Source organism: Fulmarus glacialis, unplaced genomic scaffold, assembly GCF_000690835.1.
Source record: "Fulmarus glacialis isolate BGI_N327 unplaced genomic scaffold, ASM69083v1 scaffold25103, whole genome shotgun sequence".
Classification (NCBI taxonomy): domain Eukaryota; kingdom Metazoa; phylum Chordata; class Aves; order Procellariiformes; family Procellariidae; genus Fulmarus; species Fulmarus glacialis.
This window is the reverse complement of record NW_009204197.1, coordinates 1-23,344: the sequence shown is the minus strand read 5'-3', so window position 1 is coordinate 23,344 and position 23,344 is coordinate 1. Positions and strand designations below refer to the sequence as shown.

General features: G+C 38.9%; 1 protein-coding gene across 1 annotated transcript in view; it reads right to left on the bottom strand.

The window, feature by feature from the left end:
• The window catches only part of PEPD (peptidase D), a gene marked incomplete at its 5' end in the record, with an annotated part of 137,340 nt that extends 119,107 nt beyond the window's left edge, over positions 1-18,233 (bottom strand). Inside the window, 3 exons of the mRNA XM_009574905.1 lie at positions 941-1,004; positions 16,628-16,755; positions 18,050-18,233. Of these exons, the coding sequence (XP_009573200.1) occupies positions 941-1,004; positions 16,628-16,755; positions 18,050-18,233 (376 nt within the window). The remainder of the gene's footprint in view (positions 1-940; positions 1,005-16,627; positions 16,756-18,049) is intronic.
• Positions 18,234-23,344: the final 5,111 nt, after the last annotated feature.

Sequence of the window (23,344 nt, the reverse complement as noted above, 5' to 3'; positions counted from 1 at the left end):
AAACAAAATATGTATTTTCCACTAGCAATTTTCACCGTCTGACAGGTGAGCATTGAAGCACCTGCACTCTACACAACTCCAACTCACAAGCGTCAAAAAACAACCTTTCCACAGCTTCCTCCACCCCCAGCTACTGAAATACAGGATCAAACTTAACTTCATAGCTGGACTCATTATGAAAATGAAATGAAACATCCTCACAGTTGATGAGAGCAAAATTTTTGGTCTAGTGAGTCAGAGTTAGTGCTCTGCAGAGACAGAACTATTGGAGTCTTCCTTCTCAAGCTGCTCTCCATGAAAATCACCCACAGAGCTTGGCAGGAATACTGCCCTCACCCTGCTGAGCCTTCCTACCAAAGAAAAGATACCTGGCCACGTGCACAAGTATACAAACATCTGCTCAGAAATGAAATGAGAAACCTAACTAAGCAAGTGACACTTGCACTTAAAAATATGAATATATTTGCTTATTCAAATATTAGAATGATTCAACATAAACTAAGAGTGAGGCAGGCAGCCTTTCCTCACAGCTCTTTGGAGGCATAAAACAAATGTAGGCTCCCAGGTCAGAGCTAGGATGTGCAACCTCCCTGACAGCAACCTCCTCAAATCTCCAAGGCATTGCAAAAAATGTATTTAGGAACATGTTTCTGTTGCATAAAGACACAGACTGTCAGGCCTCATGATGCACAGAACATGTTTATAAGACTGTCTTTGGACTAAGACCTTAGTGTTCAGCTAAAAATGTGAGCCTTTTTAAAAAAAAAAAAAAAGACAAGTGCTTTATAAAAACGAAGGACACTTTCCAGTAACTGGGGGGAAAAAAGGTCCCACCAAGTCAGGAGACATCTAGTAAGCAGAGGACTAAAATTAAGCAAAATCATTGCCATATATTGATTTTGTATTCACAGAAAAATATTCAGAGACACAGACAACTTACCTCATTCACATAGTGGACTTCATCCACAGCATATTTTTTCTTGAAGAATTCAGGGGGATGGATCCTTTGAAAAACAAGAAAAGAAACATTTGGGTTTAGCTTTACTGTTATATTTAATAAGGCCACAGACAAAGAAATAATGTCCTCTAGTATCACAACAATAGAATCAGGTATGAGGAATGTTTTAATAATCTTATCCTTGACTCCATTTCTCAAAATAGGAGATTACACAGAAAGTTGCCACGGCTACAAAAATCAGTGTGCTTTAATCCAGATTTCATGGTCTCCTCCTGAATTAAAGGGGTTTTTTTCCCATTCACTCTACACAAGACAGTTTTGTTAAAGGTTTTTGCCATGCCATTTGTATACAACTTTCCAACTCACCAGATGTTGGAAGGATGTGGAAATAGCAAAAGACCGGTTTGCCCTGTGTTATATTCAAAGAATGATCAAAACATTCATTTTCTACCCTGGTAACCCCTCTGATGTGAGCATGAAGTGGACTGAGGGCTATGAAGACATGGGCTCTGCTGCCTCTATTCCTCAGGACACCAGAGATCCATTCCTCTCACCCAATAGGATGTGCAACTTTACATGTTCATGTCCAAAATTAAATCACTTCTGCTGTCTTCTCCCCTGATACCCAATCCAAGAGACTTTTTTCTAAATGCAAGAAAAATGCAGGAGTCCTGTGAAAGGTCTACTTGCAGTCAGCTGGGGCAGACGCTGGTGTGGATCAGCACCCCAGGGCTCCCCCACCAGCCCCTCCATACCAGTGGCTGTACCATTGCTCATTCTTTCACTTCATGGTAGCAGCCAGTTAATCATGAGACTTTAGTCTCTGATTACAATCTCTATCCCCCACAAACTGAAATAAATATAATCAGTGTAATTTTGAAAATGTAATCTCAAAAGAAAAAAAGAAAAAAACCCACCCAGCTTACATCCTTCCACAGAGTAAAGAGAACAAGAGAAAAAAAACGGAAGAGCCAGAGTTTGGAAGATCCTGTGCATTTTGCTTCCTGAGAGACAGCAAGAGGTGTGCACAGAACTGAACCTTCAGCTGTTTAAACATTAGACTACAAGAGCATCAGGGAACGAATAAATGAGGCGGGAGTCTGAAGAACATTTCTAACCCTTGCAGTGACGAAGAGCAGAAGTGGTGGGCCGAACAGCCCAGCATCTTTAGGAGATGCTCCATAACACGGCATGTGCTGCAGCTGCCCACAGTACCAGGTGGCTAAGGCTCTGATTTACATCATGTTTTCAATCTTGTGCACTCGTTTTTCATTTTACTTTCCTTTATGCTCCAAACAGTACTGGGCTGAGAAATGAATGACAACATGAAAACGTTTATGGTGTTCTCAAGAAGTAAATCACAGATTTTAAAAAATTTATTTATGTGTGAAAGTACTGTAACACAAAAATATCTCATTGTATGTTCCCTTTTGCAATGCTCCTTTTGTGGACTCTTCCCATCACTGTTGGAGATTTCAAAGCAATTATCATTTATCTTCTCTCCCTGGCTAATTTCATATATAATTTAAAAAAATAATATTCTCTTATCTTTCTATAGCCTGTATTTTATAGTTCCCTTACCTCCAACTTTTGCATACTCTGTTTCTCCTATAGGCATCTCCTTTTCCCCACCTTCATTCCTCACACGTTCAAGTATTTAATATTCCAGAAACATCACAAACAGATTTAGCACTTTCTGGTTTTGTTCTCTTTTACAGTTGCAACCGATTCATCTGGTATCAGAAGAATCCCAACTGTAAAACCAGCTAATTTATGGCCAATGGTAATTTATGGTAATATATGCTCTTTAGAGCAATACCTCCAAAGCACCATTTACAATTAGCTGCGTTGTTTGAATCCAAGAACTGTTTCTTGTAAAGTAAATATTTTTTAAAAATATGCCCACAAATGTGCTGGATTTTATTCACTTCATTTAATGCAGTTTAAGTAAGAGTAGGTCTCATTTTCCAACACGCCAGTAAGAAAACTTCTGTCTTTTCACAAACTGTTTTTCAACTTTTTTTTTTTTTTTTCCCTGTTAGTTGCCTCCTATAGTTGTGTGGTCTACTGCACACTGCTGCTAATTTAATTCTTTGGTTATGGCTAATATTCATCCATTATTGATTCCATTCCAGCTGTAATCCCTCCAACATTTCTTCCTATGTACACTATCACTCTCTTGAGGAACAAAAGTAGCTCATCATCCTTTCAAGCCTGAGGACTTTTTTCTCTACTTTGAAAAAAGAAAACAGCAGCTTCCCCCAATCCTCCGCCCTCTCTCTCAGCTATTTAAACTAGGTCATCTTCCAGGTACTTTCGACTCCATCACACCTAATGTCAAGCTGCCACGTTTCCTAGATGTGTACCTCCTTGCTGGTCTTGTTCTTGCTACCTTGCTCAAAAGTTGGCAAGACTTTTAGCACAAAGTAGAGAGCTAGACTTCTCAGCTCCTCTCTGAAGCACTCAAGGCTCTGCCTCACTTCTTTTCTTCAGCCATTTACCACCTCTGACTAGATGGTAAAATACATTCACATACACTTCCCACAAACTACCATTCCCTACCCATCCCATGAGAGCCGTGATGCTTCAGTGATGAAGCCACCTCTCCCACTGGGAAGATTTCTGCAAAGACCTACCCTATTGCAGAACCATACAGGTGGAAGGAAAAAGCGCACATGGAAGTCTACATTAAAGCAGAAAAATTCTGTGCTGTCACATATAGAAAAGCAGTATAGAAGGCAAAACAAAAGCTCAGGGAGAAAGAGGAGCAAACATGATCCTTACTAAGACTTTTCCATATTCTGTCAAGTCTCTTCATTTTTTCCCCCAGTTTAGCAGGAATCTATGAAAGATTATTATGCACCAACATTGTAGTTACTGTAAAAGTACCAGTGCGGAGTTCCTTAGCAGAGACAGGGCTCAGTATTCATTTTTATCCAATTTAAATGCAAAACAGGCTAAAGTCTAGCGCTGACCATCGCTGTCACAGGGAACAGTACCTTCCACAGAATGCTCACTGGCATCATGAAAATCAGAAGTTACATTCAGTTATGATAATTTGAAGTACATCTAATACCTCACAGAGATGCGGAGTCCTTCTGGAGTACAAATGACTCTCAGGAAGACAGAATAAGTTAATTGATTACAATTTTTAGGTGTGGCTTTGTCTTTTGTAATGCTGCTATGGCCTGCCAGTTTCAAAATTCTGATTAATCACTGCAGAGACTACCTGCAAAAAAACCCACAGCAAGTCATAAATTAATTAGAAGGATTACCCAAGTGGAAGATATGATCCCAGATATTATTGAATCATGTCTCTCCTTACCTATCAAAAAAACCCAAACAACCTTTTGTAAACAGATGTGAACAGAAGCAATGGCCTAATTTTTACAGGCTTTTGGAGAGGAAAAAAAAATGTGCAAAAATTTTTAGATTCTCTGGAAACATAAATTAGCAAAAACCTCAGAGAATAATGCACATCAGCCCTAAAAAGGCTCAATATCCTTTCCCTATAGTTTTATAACTCCAGCCAAGCAAATACCAATGTTTGTTAGAAATGTCAATAGTTAGCTTCCAGAATAGTAGGAGTCATCATTTTATCTTATAGTGGAAATAAGCAACTCCAAACTCCTGGAACTGCATCATGCCCACATACACATGCCCAAGTGGCTAGGCAAAAATCTGGCATCTCATAGTTTATGGCAATTAGAAAGAAAACATAAAAGTCCAGCACTTCTATTTATTTACAAAAATACAGTCCTCATTTTTTGTCACCAAAGGATCCCTTAAACAAGAGACTGTCTCTAGTTCGCCACTTACAATTTCATCACCATTTCCAGTCCAGTGAAAAAGCTTGAGTTATTTTGGGTTAAACATCAAAGCTGTTTACATTCTGCTGATGCTTCCTACATAACTCTTCCCTCTTCCATGTTCTTCTACCCAATCTAGTTCACCTACTTGGTTTCTTACTTTCAAGATTTTCATAGCAATTGGGAAAAGTGAAGACGGTCTAAAGATGTGAAGCTACATTTTTAAGAGAAGATTCGAATTCCGATGCACTATCTCATTTTAACAGCTAAGGTTTTATTAAAGCACCAAATATTGAAGATTCACCTTTCAATCATAACAAGTGACAACTTTATTACAAACAAAATTCTACTGAGGTAGCAATGGGAAAAAGAAGAGGAGGAGAAGCAGCAATACTTTCACTATAAAAATGCAGTGTGAAACGCTAAGTCAGACAGTAAAGTAATACCCCACGTTAGCTAGACCTCATTTTTTTAATATATCAATCAAAAACAAAAACCACCAGAAAAAGAGTAAGGAAGCGTGGTATTAAAAACTAGTAACCAGGAATCCCAGTCAGTCGGTCAGCTTAGTGAAAACTTCCAAGTTTATTCTAAACTTTTCCATTTGGTTTAACTAAATTCACAGTGGCACATGATGGCATGTTTAAAAACCAAGATGCTTCACCAAATCACAACCTACGCCAGTGCAGATTCTACCACCAACTTTGACAGACCACAGTACTACGACTGGCTCCACTTCAGTGCAATCTTCGAACGGGAATGGAATACTGACTCTTCTCTTTATTCATCGGTAAGGTGAACAGCTCTGACAGTCTATATATATAACTACACCAAAATGTATGTTTTGAAGCTTTGTTGAAGTTGGACAAATTAAAACCTCAAATTTTTTGCAATATTTTATTAACCATGTTATGTTTCCACTTTAAACCCAATAAAAACTTGGTCTCATTGTCTAAAACCATTTTAAAACTGTTGTTCATTACATTGCACAAGAATTCATAACAGCAAATCTTAAGAGATTTGTACAAATTTGACATTACCGTAAGAATTCCATTAGCAACATTTCTTTGTATTCTAAAGGACTCTGGAGCAAGAGCCTCGTAATACCAACATGATAAAAGAGTGTTCTAGTTTTCAGAACTGCATTCAGAACAGAGGTACAAATGAGATGGATCTAAATCACAAATGCCAATGAAAAACTGTGAGCAGAATTTATAACAGCTGATAGCTATGCCTAAAAGAAACGCGTCTAAGCCAACTGCTAATATATTTGCAACCTAATTGCTGATATACATTCATACGTATATGTTTTCATTTGCATCTAAACGTTCTTCCAGACAATCTTCAATATGTTTTACAACTTTTTCCTACTGGTCGTTTTGTATTTGCATTTTTTAACGCTTCTAGGACAGATTTTCAGTTTTTAGTTTTTACAGTGGATCAGCTCTAAAATGAAATTCAGCTTTTCCTAAAATAGTCCCATTTAGTTTTTCTTCAGCATTTCAGTTGGAGTTCTTAATTCAAGATTATTTATCTTACTGCATAGCCTAGAATGTAAAACTATTCCTGTTGGGAAAAAATATCCTTAATGGTAAGTTCATTACAAAAATTTGAGAAATTCCAGTTGGGACTAATTTCAAAACATTTTCTACACATTCTACATTTTGTTATGAAATGATTACAGACACACACTCAAATAGATCTCTGTGTATACACCTGAGAAATGACCTGACCACCTTTAGCAGAGCAAGTCAACAGCAGGAGGTCCCAAGCTTTCTGAAGTGTGGCAAGTTGGCTGCATCATCTCCTCTAAAAGTTGCATAGGATTCTTCCCTTCCCACAACACAGATTAATCAAAAAGCTTTAGCTTTCTGCACCCTGTTAACACCAAGAAGCCACACCGTTCACTGCATCAGCCAGTTCTGCACCAGTCCACTAACAGACATTGTCTAAGAAAAAGTCCACTGAATTGCAAGGTCCCTCCATAGGGCTGTCTTAATGTCAGTGCTACTTTTACATACCTTACATTTCCTAACATATCTGCAAGCGATTCACAGACTATAAAAGCCAGGAGAGATCAGAATAAGCACATGTATTTCATTTTTAGTTTGATTTCTAGATTTCTAGATGCTTTTCAGACATCTGATTTTGTTATATGTCCTGCTGTTTGATTTTGCTAACAGCATCCTCGCTCTCTTCCCTACTCAAATTCTTACAGCAGCCTGGAAAAGCCCTTGGTCAGCTCTTTTAAAATATTTGGATAAAAACATGACCTTTAGGAGCTACTTAACTTTCTCTGGAATAGAAACTAGTTCATCGCCATCAATTTGTGATGCTTCACATAATTTTTGTTTCTCTCAAATACAGAATGAAAATATTTTATTGGACATTTACCTTAATAATAATAATAATGCAGAAATGGTAGTTGCACCATTTCGATCTATTAGCAGAAGTTGTTTGAATTGTAACTGCCAGCTTTGCTTTCTCTTTCGTGTTGTACTAAGCTTGCCTTAAGCCTTAAGCTTGTCCTGTCATCCACCCGGGATCATTCAGAGCTCCCCATTAGCTAAGTTCTCTTGTGATCAGCTTGTCAGAATAGGCAGACACATGAGAACCACCAGCACGCTTATAAGTATTATAGGTTTTATGTTCACTTATACATTACAAAAACCAGTTCTTCATTTCTGTTGCTTTACACCAACACAATTTATAACAAACCTTTAATATTAAGATTTGAATGGTTTTACAGAATTCCTTAAGTCTTCACATCTGGCCTTGTTTGTGTTTTGAAGCTATTCTGAAAGAAGGGTGCCTTACTGCACCGATACATATAAAAGAAAGCAATACGTGCATCTTAACATAAGCTCCAATGTGAGGTAACAGTCCTCCTGCAAAAGGAAATACTAAGTTAATACCACATGGCACAGACAACAAAGCAGTATTCCAGGCTGTCTGACCACACATGCTAACAATGAACATACATTAGGGCCAAATAATGAGAATCACCTGCAATTTCTTAGCACTGAATCTGGCTTTAGCCAAAAAACCCACCAGCATTCATTCCATGTATTTTTAAAAAAGATCAGTAGGAATCTCTAAATGAAAGTCAGCAACTGTTCTGAGGATCTCTTAGTATGTCAGGGAGGAAGTCAGCAAGTACTGACACAAAGCAAGACATGCTATACTAAAGACTATCTCCTGCAACTAAAATACAGATCCACAAGTCTTGTCCACTACTTATTGTCTTTCAGATCCACAGCTCCTGGCAGTTACCAGTAAGTGATGTTCTTACAACCAGTAATTAAAAGTAAGAATTAACGTAGTTGGAACAATAATGGCATAGGCAAATATCAAAGATACTATTCATAACAGTCTAAAGCAAAAGTGTTTCTAAAAAATAATGTTCAGGGTACAGTGCCCTCTTAAAAGGTCCTACAAGTATTATTGCCTAAAATGCATGAAAAACTGTCCAAGCTCATATCACAAAATCAGAAGAGGACGATTCTTGATGCAAGTGAGACAGAAAAGCTAAAACTAGCAAACTTCACAGTAAAGCTTTCTGCTTTACAGGGATACAACAGTATTGCTTCCTCCATTCCACCCTAACTTTCACATTCAGAGTAACAGATATAAAATACCACTTTATGGCAAATTCACTTTATCTTGAGCAAATAGTCTCTACTAAGCAAAGTAAATGCCTACATTAGCCTGCACATAGTGCCTATACATGGCACTGCGGCATGCACACATTTACTGCCAGCAAGTCATTGCATGACTTACATCGCATTTTTCCTCACTTACATGAGAGGAAATATATGCACAAGGAGTAAATTGGACAAACGTAGTCTTCAGCAATTGAAGTTCCACACAGTCAGCAACTCATTTCTCAGGCCTTGCTAGAATGAGCTTAAAACAAAGTAAAAGTTTCAATGAGACTGCATACAAAGAATAAGAACCTTGGCAAAAATTAAACCAGATGAATGGAAATATATCAGCAAAGCACGTAATGCTGGAGGAGGGAAAGGGATACAAAAGCAGTGTTTTAACGCTGTCAGAGATGCACCAATAAACTCCCTCCTCATTACAATATCACCAAGTTAACAGATGGCAAAGCATTAACCAAACAAGAGGGTGTCGGGAACTGCTAGAAAGAACAACACAGGAGGCTTTACAAGATATCAGCAGATGTTCCTAACTTTGTCCAAAAAAACGCAATCACCTATATATCCAAAAGGAATTTCACTATCTCAAACAAAAAGATTAAAAGGCATCAAGCTAGATTTAAAACAAAACAGTACTAATGGGCTCACTGGTATCACAGGCAGCCTCCAGCAAAGTTTTGACTACCTTAAGTTACTCCCTTTCCACATTTCTCTAGATTTCTATTTTATTCTTTGAAACACAGAAATACCTGCATACACGTAAACTCAGACTCCTTGCTCCTTTTGATACAGTCCGGAGCAAGATAGATTTTGAGAAAATAACAGAATTTAAAAGAAATTGAACTGAAGATGAAGACTCAAACTGATTTGACTGGAAAAGGTAACCAGGACTGTAACTGAAGCCATGTCTAGCAGAGGGACAGAACGGTAGACTCCACATGCACGATGCTGGACACAGGATGCTGGTCTATGACACTGGACTTCCCAGTGCTACCCACAGATTGTGCAGAAGCAGAGTAACTACAAGCAACATACAGACCGTTGGTCTTATGAAATCAGAAATGAAGTATTGAGGAGACTTTCACAGTTCTTCCTAATAAAAGCCAAGCTCTGAACTACCTATTTCATCTACTTCAAATATATAGTCTCACTGCTCCTGCTCAGTTATTCCCACCACAGGCATTCCCAAAAGATGAAAAGTTCTTTAGGTTTTCTATAAATTCTACTGCAAGAGGCAGTGCCTCAATTAGACATTTAAGAGATACTATCAAAAGCTACCCAAAAAACCAAAAACACAGAAAACTTGCAATTGGTAACCTTTGCTTTACTTCTTTCTGCAAATAAAATTCTTCCTTGGAGAGAAGGGCTCTATACTAATACAGAAAAAACTGTAACAAAGGAAATGTTTATACACTGAAATCCCTGAAAGATTTCTTGTAGCATAATACTGCTGACAAATACTCATTAGAAAGCTCTCCTCCCAAAAAAAGGCACAAAAAAGAATTACAGTGGTTTCTAGGTCACTATATAGTAACACTGTTCCACTCAAACACTGGTCTCAATTCATGCTTCTTAACTGAGAAAGTTACATACTGAATCTGTCAATAGCAGATGTTATGCTTTTACTTTGGAAAAATGCCTATATTGGGGGGAAAATAAGCAGTATTTTATGTCCCACACATAAAAGCATTACAACAAGCTCTGGAATATGTGCAACACGTCCCGCAGCTCCCATATTATTTGGTAATAGCATGAAAGGAAGCAATACTGATGTTTACAGCAGCATTAAGATGACCTGAACAGTTTTAAGAAGGGGATGATAGTATTCCCATCTTATAACTTCTAAAGAAAACTAAACTCCAAAGAAATTAAAGGAACTTGCCACAACTCCTCATTGGGCACAAAGAAAAGGCAGAACATACCCATGCAAACAGTGCCCGATCCACTATGCCACATTGCCCCGAAGAAGTAACTGGTATACCCCAGGAGAAGGGTCAAGGCCAAGCACTCTGACACCCAGAGAGCTCCAGCAAGTACACAGGCAAAGGGGTATACAGCAAGTAAAACGCAATCTGTCTGTTTTTCACTCACGTTTAGCTCTTAAGAAGCATTAATATTGATTATACTTTTCCCTATCCTATTTTAACAAAAGAGTTGGACTTGTTTTTTCTTCTTTGTACGTTTCTCAACACAGACAACACTTTTCAAAGAGTCCTTCCTGAGCATACAGCCAGACACAGCACAGATTGCAGGGAATAAAAAACCTAAAGGAAACAGTTAACATCAAGAGCTGAGAATATGGAATTTTAGAAGTGCAAGAATAGAGACATCACTGTAGGTATTTCACTTGAAGAGTTTTTTCACTGAAGTGCGGTCTCAAATCCAGGCCGACAAGAAGCAGAGAGCTCTGCATTCAAATTGGGAAGCTGCACAGCAGAAGGCAGCGTGGAGGTGCAGAGCCTTTTCGGAGCACTGCTGGGAAATCCCCATGGGCATTTCTTTTGCTGCAGCTTACCTTTCTGCCAGCAGCAGCCGACTCCTGGACGAAAAACACATGGCATACCTGATCAAAAGAAAACTTGCATTCTCTGATATTTCAAAATGTTATCAGGAGTTTATATCACTGAACTTGATACTCCTGCTAGTGCATTAAATAAAGTATAAAATAAGAAATGCCTGGTGGGGGTTATAAACATTCCCTGTCGTACCACAGGAATGAGACATGCGTAGGCAAGACTTAATTTTCTCATGCTGTGGTTTGAAGCCACATCAGGATGTTAAAAAACTCTGGTGCAGCATTGTCAAGCAGACTTACTTAGTGCTGGTTCTACTTCTCAATACACTCGAATCAAAAAGAGGAGAGGAAAAACAAGCACTTTAACACTTACTAAATCACCAACTTGTGCATCCAGTTAAAGGTGTATGCTGGTAGAGATTGCAAATCAATGGAGTGATATAAATTACTATTATTTTTTAAAACATTCTCAACAAGAAATACAAGGAAACTTAAGCAGCTAGAAAGCAAAGATTTATAAAAATAATTACTGAAGTAAAAGTCATAGAAACAATACACATTCATCCTGGACCAGGAAGGCTCGTGGACAACTAGAATACTGGGACAGTGACTAAACTGATCATTTGAGAAGTCAAAGCATTCAAGCAGCACTGTTTAGAGAAAAACAATCATCAGTAAAGTGGCAAGAGCAATACAGACACTAATTATTCTGTAAAAGTAATTTTTATCCACAGAGAAATACCATAATGAATGCAAGACAAGAAACGGAAATCAGTGTACTATGGAGAGAACTGGAATCATGGAAAATAAGCAGCATGGGGAATTGCACAAGTAAGTCTCGTCAATCAAAAGCAACCAGCTTTATCATACAGCTTTGAAAAGATGAAGGGTAAACCAACAGATGTACTATCTGACTAATAGTAAAATATTTGATAAAAATCTCTCTCAAGACTGTTACTCTCCAAAATTAACTCAAGTTGGCTGGGACAGGAACACTATGATGTGACCTGAAACCCAAATGACTAGTCATAGTAAAAGAGTGAAAAGCCTAAAGCAGAAAATAAAAATAAATAAATAGATAAAAAGATGAGCTTTTCAAAGGCTGGGAAACCCTCCAACTGCCACACTGAAGAGTGCTGTATCAATTTAGACTGATGTTCTCAGAAGTTAAGTGATAAACAGCAATGGACTGCAAGTCTCGATTAGTGCAAAGACTGAAATTAGTTCTAATGCTATTCAGAAACAGAGGCAGGACTGAATATGTTCATGAGATCCACACATGGCACTTGCACGTGGTAACAAACTTTGCAGATTAAGTTGCAATTGCCAGTTGGTACAAAACAGTAATAAAATGACCTAAAGTGATTAAAAACTGTTTTTTTTTAAACAGCAAAACAAAGATTCAGTGGGTAGGGGGAAGGGACAAATGGCAGGAAGAGATCAAACTGATAGACATGGAAAAAGAAAACGCTAAACATATTGCATTCTAGAGAAAAAATAACAAGAAAAGATACCAGCGATGATATGGCAGATCAGAGGTAAAACCAAAGACCCTTCTAGAGTATACTATCTGAATATACAGCTCCAGAGCACGCTGTGGAGAAGAGGACCTGTATGCACCACATCAATAAAACTCATCTAGAAAATGTCCTTCATTCCTGCAAAATCTACATTAAGAAGAGCAATTAAGGTGATTTAGAGTTTGTTCCCTACAGCACCCACATACACTCCACTACCTTTCCAGAGTTGTCTCCAACTTCAGCCTGCATAGAACAGGCTTACTACAGACCTTGCTTTCTTGTAGCCAAACCTAGGGCTAATTAATGCACCAGTCTCAGCCACCTGAGGTGCTACCTGATAGAGTCAGGTAAATATACCATGCTGTACACAATTTAATACTCACAATTATTCAAAATACAAATACCACAAAATTTCACCAATCCCCATTAAGAAAAAGAGATCAAGAAAGTGATTTCTTAGCTTCTAATTTTTATGGTCACATAAAGCCTCCAAGGAAAAAAAGGTAAAAGCCTAAATAGCCTGAAAAGCTCTGTTTTTACAAAAGGGTTTGGGGGGAAAAAAGCAAACAAACAAAAAAACCAACCACATACTTCTGCACTTTTTTCCAAAGGTGGTAAAACTTCTCAGCTTTGCTGAAGTCAGTCAAATTTAATCACCAAAACCAAAGGTTGATTTTGGTTGTAACCTACTTGGAAAATGATGACAATGTTTAAAAAGCTTCCTTATTAGGTCGCTGAGAAATTATTAACATTTGCAAAGCATTTCACTGTGCTTTATTACAGCTCCAAAGCGCCACACCAAGGTTCAACTTCACAAATACAGATAGCTTCCAATCAAATTCATGGAAAAACGTTACGTATAGTATGGATCCAGTGCTAGATTAATGTTGTTATACTTACCAATGAGCCAGCAGGGCTTCAAAGAAAACACAGGAAATTGCACATAAATATTGCTCTGTCCCATTTAATATGTATTTCTAAAGTTAGAGCATGAAAGCGTTAAATATTTTTGTTTTCCATTAAAAACACTCTTTATGTGGCAAGGCAATTAAGTTTTTTTGGCATCCGCTCCACATAAAGCAGCTGCTGTACAGTATGTTTTACTTTATAAAATATCTTTAATCAGCACACTGACTAGTTCTGTCATTTATAATTAAGGAGGTAAATGGCAGGTGCAGCATTAATTAGTGAAATTGAAGTCTCTGTGCAAGACACACAGTCATACCAACTTAATGCTTCCTAGGAATAGAAACGATTGCTAACAGCTTTGCACCACAAACTTGACTAGGTAAGACCATACCAAGAAAGAGGGGCATTTACAACACAGTTACGCTTCTGAAGCCTTTATAATCTTATATTACCTTTATATCTTATATTATAATCTTATATATCCATTTCTTAAAAGTCCTCCTTCGATAGTAGGAATAGAAAAAACTTCGGGAGGGCAAAAGCCTACCCACTAAGACATCCTGTGAGAGTCTCTGTTTCTGCCTTACAAACAGCGCAAGGGGTAGGGGGCAGAGGCACAGATCAAGAGATAGGCAAAGCAGTTCTCTTAGTTGAAAAGATTTTCCTAGCCAACAACCAAGAAATGGGCTAGCCCAACATTTGGAGAAATGCCCACACTCATAATTTAAAAACAGAGCAACTGTTGCTGCAATCCCTTCCCAACATGAAAGTAGGACCACCAGTCCTACAATTACCCTCATAACAATTCTGCGATTGCCACCTTAAGAGGTTGCGGGTTACATTAAATCTCTCCTCCCTTTTAAAACTGCAGAGGTTATTTTGGCTTGAAGGACTTCTGAAAGGTAGCCTTACAGCTGTTTACAAATCTTTAGAGCGTACACATTCAGCAAGAAGTCCCACAAGATGAGTAAGACTTCCAAAGAAGTGGTAGTCACCCTCGTAGTGCTGGGTCCTTGGCAGACCACAGCCCAGGGTGGGGCATTCATCATCTCCGTGTTCACCTGTTCTGCAGAGTCCCCAGGCACCACCTCAGCATGCAAAACTGTTCATAAAAACAAGTGCAGTTGGTGAGACTAAAATAGTTACAGTGTTCACGGTCTCATTTGTAAACTAATAGTCTGCTCATCTCCAGGCAAATGCTCTCAGATACCTCATTAGTTTTGGCCAAACTAAGACCGCAATTTGAATGAAGCCAAGAAGCCCACTTTTGCATTACTTCAAGGCAAAAAGGTTAACCCTTCTGACTGCCACGTTACCTAAACTATATTTCGAAAACAACTCAAATATGTCTTTCAGAAGTGAAAGCACGACAGTACATGAAACAATACATTCAGTAATACAGTAGTAGTAAAGTAGTAGTAAAGGGCCTTCTGCATTAATTTTAAGAAAATCTATGCATTTCTGCCTAAACTCACATAGCAGTTTCCCACATCTGTCTTAAATAGAAAGGAATATAAACACCAGGCAAAGCAACTGCACCCTGTGCTATGAACTAGAAGACCAGCTCTATACCTCTGTAAAATACCAACCTCGCAAATCTCATACAAGGCATTGAATTGATTTGTGCTTCATTGATGTTAAATGAATGTTTCTTCAGTGGGTAGATAGTGCCTTCCACATGCACAGAAACAAACACTTCCAAGGCAAACTACAGTAGATAAACAGCAGTGGATAGAAGGCAAACTTATTTGTGTTTTTCTTTCGTGCTAATTTTGACTTAAAATTGAGTCTTCTGGGAAGGAACACAATCCCTAGCTGTGTGCAGTACCCCCTGCCAACCAACTTATGAAGCAGAACTGCTACTGACTCACAAATGAGTTATTCATCCATTCTCCTTCCGACAAGCAGAAAAACTAAATGACCATGGCTGACAGAAGAGAAAACGAAGATTCAAACAGAGGGATTCAGGAAGGGTAAGGAGGAGAATTTAGAAAACAAGGATGCTGTGATAAAGACAAATTGTTATACTCTGCAAGAAGACACAACAACAATAAACCACTTTTAACCAGACTTGTAATTCTGTAAATGAACCAATAATGAGCACTGCACAAACAAATCAAAAAGGCCACCATTTATAAACACAATATTTTGTCTGAAAATGCAAAATGAGATGGTGGAATTTCAATAATATTTTTAAGCCTTTTCAGATTAGGCACAATCAGCGTGGGTACGAAACAGCTGATTTGAACTAGCAGAAGAGAACTCAGGGGGAGGAAAAAGGTTTGCCTGCAAATAGGAACAAGCACCACTAGGGAACAGACTTTAGAGAGTACGTGTGGGGGTTAAACAGAACCTACCCTCCCAGACAGGTGCAGCTCTCAGCTGAAATATTTCAGACAGCAGTATTCACATTTTTATGCTATCACAAACAATTTCAATTCCCAGGCAGGTCTAAGACAGTGATATTCATATAAACTCTCCAAGAAGACAGCAGCCATGCCCTACCATATGGTCTGGCAGAGTTCAGCATATGGGATTGGTTGCGATTGTTTTCCTTTTCCCAAAATTAGCATTAAAATATAAGTGATAGCTTCAATTAGAAGTGAAGCAACCTGAGCTCAAAATATTAAATTAGAAGTAATCCAGTGTTCTGAGACAATGTAGACAACAAAAAAATTTACAGTTTGTTAGAGGGTATAAATACAATTAAGACTGAGAGAAGAAATGAACACATAAATAAATCAATTCCTCCACTACTATGGCACTGAGCAATATTTACTACCAACACGGATAGAAAGAGAGATGTTTATGGCATACTCACAGAATAGAATTAAAATCACATTCCCCAGTCTGTCACTTCGTATCAAAAAAAGTATCAAAGAGGCTAAACTACCTTCTGCCATTCAAAAAGCTTCATTAGCTAAGGCAGCTGCAAACTGGTAAAGCAACTTGAAAAAGACTGCTTTACTATTGAACTTTTTCGGTTTTAATACCAGACTTCTACTTTTCTTTATGGTTCAGCTTCCTTTGATGGATAGCATATTCTCTACCAAATGGTGGTGGATCATTTGATATCATGTGATCAATACCAATTGATCACGTTTTGTATCATTGTATGTACATATCACTACAATTCACACTGAATGATTTGGTGGAATCTGATTAAAATGAGATAGCATTCCAGCTCTACAGACAGTTACATTATATAAAAAATACTCAGATACATTGGAACACAGTTAAAAGATACATCTTACTTTCCCATCCAAACCGCGTAGCTTTCAGGGAGTTGTGGAACAAAAAGCATGGATCTTCCAGTATCAACATCTACCGCTCCAAAGCAGCCTGCTTCAGTTACTCCGAAAGTCCAGTGAAAGAAAGATTCCTAGGTTAAGACAAAATATATTCTTAAAAGAAAACCCTCACATCTACCGCTCTAAAAATACACTACAGTACATACTAACTCCTACTTCTGCGTATCTGAAAGAGATCTCTCTTGCTTTTGGAGGGGGGGGAAGTGGTTTAGGTCTAAAGCTTTTCAGACTGATTAGTTTTAGATTACAATAATACAAATCCCTCTGTTGGCAACTGGAAAGGATCAGAGATTAATAAGCTACCATAAGAAATAAACAGGTCAACTCAGCACAATAAACATACACCACACAATAAAATACATTCTTCCAATCTAGAATTAGGGAATGTAGCATTAGGAAGAAACAATATGTCACATGAGACAAGGCAGAAGCAGAGTGCAGATTCATTCATTGGGTTGTGATGGCAGAGTGCTGAAGTGAAGACCCAGCCTCCCGCAGAGAAGAGGAAGCTGCACTAGGAACAGCCTTTAGCGAAGACTTATTTTAAGAACAAGCAATCAAACAACAAACACCTAACAATATAGAGATGAATTTTCGTAAGGACAGACATACGCTCTCATACCCTGAAAGGTGCATCTCTTCTAAAAACAGACCAATAACTACATTAAGATATGCGCTATCTAGATTAGAATTTATTGATTTTATTTCTTCATAACATACAACAGCTCAATTAATTCACCAAAGTACTGTAGCAGCCATGCAAAGTATGGGGTACGCATAATTAGAGTTCTGTTACGCCAACTTCCCCAAAGACTAAGAATGCATTTGGCATGACATTAACAAGTTATTAAGTCCTATTTGTGACAGAAGAATACACGGGTACTTAAGGAAGAGTCTAATTTGACAAGACACATGTTGTAAGTTCTATGATACATCCTGCTTTGTGGAATATACTATTTATAAAAGCTTGAAATATGCTTTTCTATGAATTAATTCCGTTTGGGTCCACTTTAACATGTTTCAATACAGAAAGATTATATAGTTATATTTTTGGGTCACAGACAAGACTGAAAAAACTAGGAAATATTCCATTACTGCCTTTAATACTACATTAAACACTGATAGGCAGTAGGGCCTTGAACAGGTTTAGGCCCTTTAAACCAGATAATGAGCCTGCATACTAAAGCACTGAAAAAGAGAGTAACTCGAAGCTGAAGAGGCAATGTTATAAAGAAGCCAATTTATTTAAGTGAAGCAAGGCAACACGCACGAGAGATAAAGGGAAAATAATTAAAAATCGTTTAAAAAGTCATGCAGTTGAAGACAGTTTCTTAATTTGATTTGAAGTTTTGATTCAGCTCTTACCTGGCGAAACACGATACCAGTATCAGTACAGTATCTCTGGGTTTCTTCTCCACCCTGCAGCAGAACAACTGAATTCTGCTGGACATCCTTATTCTGTCTCAGGCGATCACACAGTCGTCTTCTATTCAAGGCAAAGAGCGCTACGGGCACTTTCAAGGTCTCATTCCCCAGCCAAAAGGAGGGTCTAAAAAAGATTTTTTTAATAGACAATTAATGGAAGACAAAGACAGTGGTTAGCACAATTCAGACGCACAGTGTTTGTTACTTTAGTCTAGAACAGAAAAGGAAGTTTAGTTCAACTCTACAAACAAAATGCTAATCAGTCAAGTGGAAGAGATGCTGTATATAAGCATCACTCTTGAGCAACAACCAAACATTGCTCATACGAGTGCCAAAGGAGAAAGATGGCAACAGGAGACAGGGCTGGCTGCAGCTATGGCCCACAGCATGTCACTTGTTAGATTCCTTTCGGAAAAGCAACATGAAAAGTAGATACAGAAAGCAACAACAGCCTGGGTTGGCTGAGTAAAGGCAAAACAGGAGAGAAGAAAATTAGTTCTAAGTTACTGAAAACAGAAGTGGAAGGTTACATTAAGTCTGGCAAACTTCAGTGAGTCCTGGGAAATGTTCGGTAGCTGAAACAGGGACTGGAGAGAAAAGATGACAGATAGCAGATGCAGGACAACAGCATTTCCCCTACTCACACAGTATCTGCGAATTTCTTTTCTGTGTACGTATGTTTATTCTTGAATGCATACAAGCGGCTTCAGCAAGTGACTGAACTCACACACGTGGCCGCAGGAGCATGTCCCGGGTATCTCCTGCTATACATCACCACCTGCCCCTAAGGCAGCACAAATGTGCTGAGACAGCCCGGAAAGTTTCTGAAAGATTGTACTCAACAGAGCCACAACTGGGAGAATACATAAAGTAGAGAGCGCTCTGAAAATAAACTGGTTATTAAGTAATTTAAGGTGTTTAAAGTACTACAAGAATATATTGCTGATTCATTCATATTTGTTATAGGTCCATACCTGCACTTTTTTGGAGCTTTACCAATAGAAGCACAGTAGCTTGTTGTAGGATTTTTTTTTTTAATCAGATGAGGAGAGAAGAATCTAAAAGCATTACCTTTTTTTTTTTTTTACATTTAATATAGCAAAGCTGTGCTTTGGAGCTTCAATATTACAGATGAATACTGTTTTATCAAAAAAAATCCTACGATTTAAGTCCAGTTTGTCCCTCCAACTCAGCTTCTCTCAGTTTATTGAAGACTGACTGGCTAGATGGTCATTTTCTATCAGATATGGTTCTAGAGGAGATGACAGAAAGGTGCAGTTAAATCGCTACTACGTTAAAATGACAAGAAATTAACCATTAAGGGACTTAACCTTTGAGAAGCAGAGCTCCACATATTAATTATTATATAGTTTTCATAGGCAATCTGAAAGGTAACCTTTGATTTATCGCTGCATAAAGTAACCTAGTGAAAGACTTTATCAGCATCAGAAATGTAAACCCTATAATTTTTTACAGCAGACACAGCATAAAAGAGCTAATAAAATATTTTATTTTACTTGTTTATAACTACTTGATATAACAGCGTAAGTAATTTTAGAAGGTGAAAGACTGCTCTTGCTCATCCAATTTTCAAACTATCTTCCTAGGAGTTCAGCTGATGGTGCAGAAAACCCAAATGTGTTTATTTTATTACTTCTCCCACACAGCGGATAACCCAGCACCATGGCAGGTGATCATTACAAGGGCTGTGGACTATCTGTTGCAACACATCAGCATAGCGTGGAAGCACAGCATAAGCTTTTGTTTTGGGGTACCCATGCCTGTAGGAAGAACGAAGCAAGTTCATACAATCCTAGCAAAAGCTACTGAAAGTTTTAAATCAGATAGTGAACCTTAAACTAAATATGGGCAAGGCTTTTTGGGTGCAAAGCTGTGGCTCAGCAACTCAGCAAGGCACAAGAGGCTGAAAACGCTTTTATCCAAGCAAGATCACCCCCTGGAGTAACTCCATGCAGGGGCCTGGAATCATATGCTCACCTTATTGCAAGTATAAAAGGGAAGAGAGAACATCATTACATACCCTTATGCCATAGGTTGCTCTCAGATCTTTGTATCTGCTGACAAAAAAAACAAAACCAAAAAAAGGCAGAGGTTGTAGCACAACCTGTCTTATGTTTTGCTTCACAGGAAGGAAAAAAGTCACCTTCGTTGTAATTTTACCCTCTTCACAAGTTTTTTTTTTTTGCTGTGATTTAAAAAAAAAAAAAAAAGACAAGACTCTGACCTCCCTCCTTCTCCAGGCCTATTCCTACGCCCTGGAGCTTGTAGGAAGCTGCTACAAAGGCATATTTTCATCTCCATGAAGTTTACTATTTATTTTATTGCACTTAAAACCTTTGACAACCAAGATGAGACTCAAGGAGAAATAATGATGTCAGGCAGCAATTCCTACTTGTAGTCTCACTAAGCCACTTCAAGAGTGTCTTTTACTGGGATCTTAACACTCAAGCTGAAATGCATTCTGGTGCAAAATAATGGTTCTTCTGCACATTTTATCTAAGCCCATAGCAAAACTGTGTTCTTCCTTATATATAACAAGTCGCACTTTCCTTGCTTGAATTTGATGCCACAATATTCATCAACAGCAGAATTTGGCCCTTTACAGTTGTTTTAGACTTGCAGAGTTTTTTCATAGGCCTTGGTCTCTATTTTAAGGCTTCTGTAACAGTCACAGCAGCTGAGCACACTGGACCCTGCAGCAAGGGCTGCAGGACACAGAAGGGCTGGGCTGAGTGTTGTTGCAAATATTGCTCTGTTCCTCAGGTTCTCTGTTGAGCCCTCATATGTTAATTCGTGCCTTAGACTGTACGAGCTTGCCAGGCAACAGACCTACTTTCACAACTGAAATTCTGCAGAGAAAACCAGCTAGGTTTCAGAGAGGACTCCACTTAGAGAAGTTTGCTTTCTCCACAGCCTTTGTTCTCTCTTCCCTCCTGCAAGCACTCAGATACCAAACCTACAGCACCTTCACGGATGGACTAACAACATGGCAAGACACCTGCAGGTGCTGCTCTTCCTGCCGAGGTTGGTTCACTCGGCACGCAAGAGCCCAGCACGAGCTTTCCACAACTTATGCGGAGAGCTCTTTTCAGAGACTAGCACTGATAGAGGAATTTACGTCTTACAAAAAAATGAGTATGGCTGTACAGTTGGCTTTCTATTGCAAATACTGATTTGGGAAGAGAACTCTCACAGTACTCCAGATCACAAGAAAAGTCTTCACACACAGGACTTGCTGTGTAACCATCGCTCTGTTGTGACCACTGCTCTGTTACTAAGAAATACATGGCAGTTAAGTAGGTTATGACTGGCCTGGTCTTTTTTCCATATTCCTTCCAGCCCAACTGTTACAAACCCCTGTGACTATGCAGTACTGTCTATGCCATGACTATTATTTAGCACTTTTTCAGTTTCAAATATAAGAAGTCATCGCTTGCAGTAAGTTGAGTGGGTACATGTATATAACTGCCTCACATGTGTATCAACCCTGCAATTACAGTGTAATAAGCATAAAACACTCTGTTATTTGCCACCTAACAGTACTACCACAAAGTTCTTTCTAGAGAGGGAATTACAAGCTTTCAATTTTGGTCCGTGATCTCTAATCACTCAGTTTATATCACACAAGACACATAAATACCAGAAATTAATTAGTACAATACATTGGCTGGTCCTTCAAGGTCTGTTTCTTCTATTATTGCAAGAACTCTAGCGTCTCCAGCCTCAAACTCAACTCAAAACTCTCATGTAGAGTTATACATTTGATAATGAAGCATATTTAATGCAAGCACTGCTTTGTGGTGCATGCCTCTTTGAAGCTATGCAAGCTTCTGCACATAAGCATTAGTCAGCGTCAGAAATGGCTACTTGCAGGACCGGGACAGGACAAGTGAAGCCCAGCTTCCTCATTTTCTCTAGTCTGGTACAAGAATTCAACCATTGCTCAGCCTGGTAAAGGCCTCCCGCAGTAGCTGACAGTTTCCCTACTACTCGTCACACACAATTTTATGATCACTTAGGCCCAAGCCCACACAAGAGCTCCTTTACTTTATTACACTGGAAGTTAAATGTAGCTAGGAACCTTAAACTACATCTGTTTCTTTAAAGGACTTTTTTTTTTTTGCCTGGAACTTTTGATTTTCCATGCTTATTTCAGAAGTTTTATAGTTTTGGAAAGCTTACATTTTGCTACTGTATGATCCATCTGACATTTTGGTTTTGATGCAATCACCAGAACACACTGGTAACCAAAAATCTTATTTTATTTCTGGTTTTCTGACCATTTTTCAGTTAACCTTTTGTACTTCTGGTTTTTTAGAAGAAAATTCACGGACTGCCATTTCTGTTCTACCGACATCACACAGACAGGATCCAGATTTCAATGACGATGAGAAACCACTGAAACTACTTTTCAAGAAGTTATCATTTGTTTGTTGACTGGGCCTTATTTATTTATTTGCTTTGAGCAACAGAGTCATCAACATCAGCTTGAAGTCTAGCCAATTTTTAATGCTGCTTCCACATCAAATACGTGAAGTGCAGGAGGCCTACGCTAACAGCAGCACAAGCAAATAAGCGATACAAGGGAAACAGTAAAAGCAGCTGGTGCTGTTTAAGGCATAAACTGGATGTCTTCTTCATGGCCAACTCAGTGCTCCTTGTAAATAAGTCAACAACTTGAAGTCCCAGCTCTGTTGGATGTCCTACCTACCTACCCCAGCACAGCCTTGCTACCAGCGGGGCTGGGCAGCAGCGTCCCTGCACAAGGAACGCCCGGTCAGCGCTGGGGGAAACCAGGGGCAGGAGAGGACCTCACAGGGGAGCAATCTCCACCCAAAGACAAAAGTCAGAGCCATGTCCCAGCATGACCTCTTTTTGGCGACTACGAAAAGTTTCCCCCTCATGCTGATACATTTTTAATGGCATTTTCTTAACGCACTGGAAGAAATGGCTGAATTTAGCTATAAAACGCAGGAGAGACCTTGTGCTAAGTAATCCACAGGCACCTTTAAGCATGATTTCCCAAACCTAATGCAACTTAAAGGATAACCCGCGGCTCGGGGGAGGCACTGCAGCGGTAACCGGAGAGCCCGCCGGGGTGCCCGTGGGACCCCTCCACAGCTCTCTCACCGCCCCACCCAAAACCTGCTTTCATTTCACGGAGCCCCTGCCCCAGCGCAGGCAGCCCGGCCTCCCCTGCAGGCTGCACGGCGA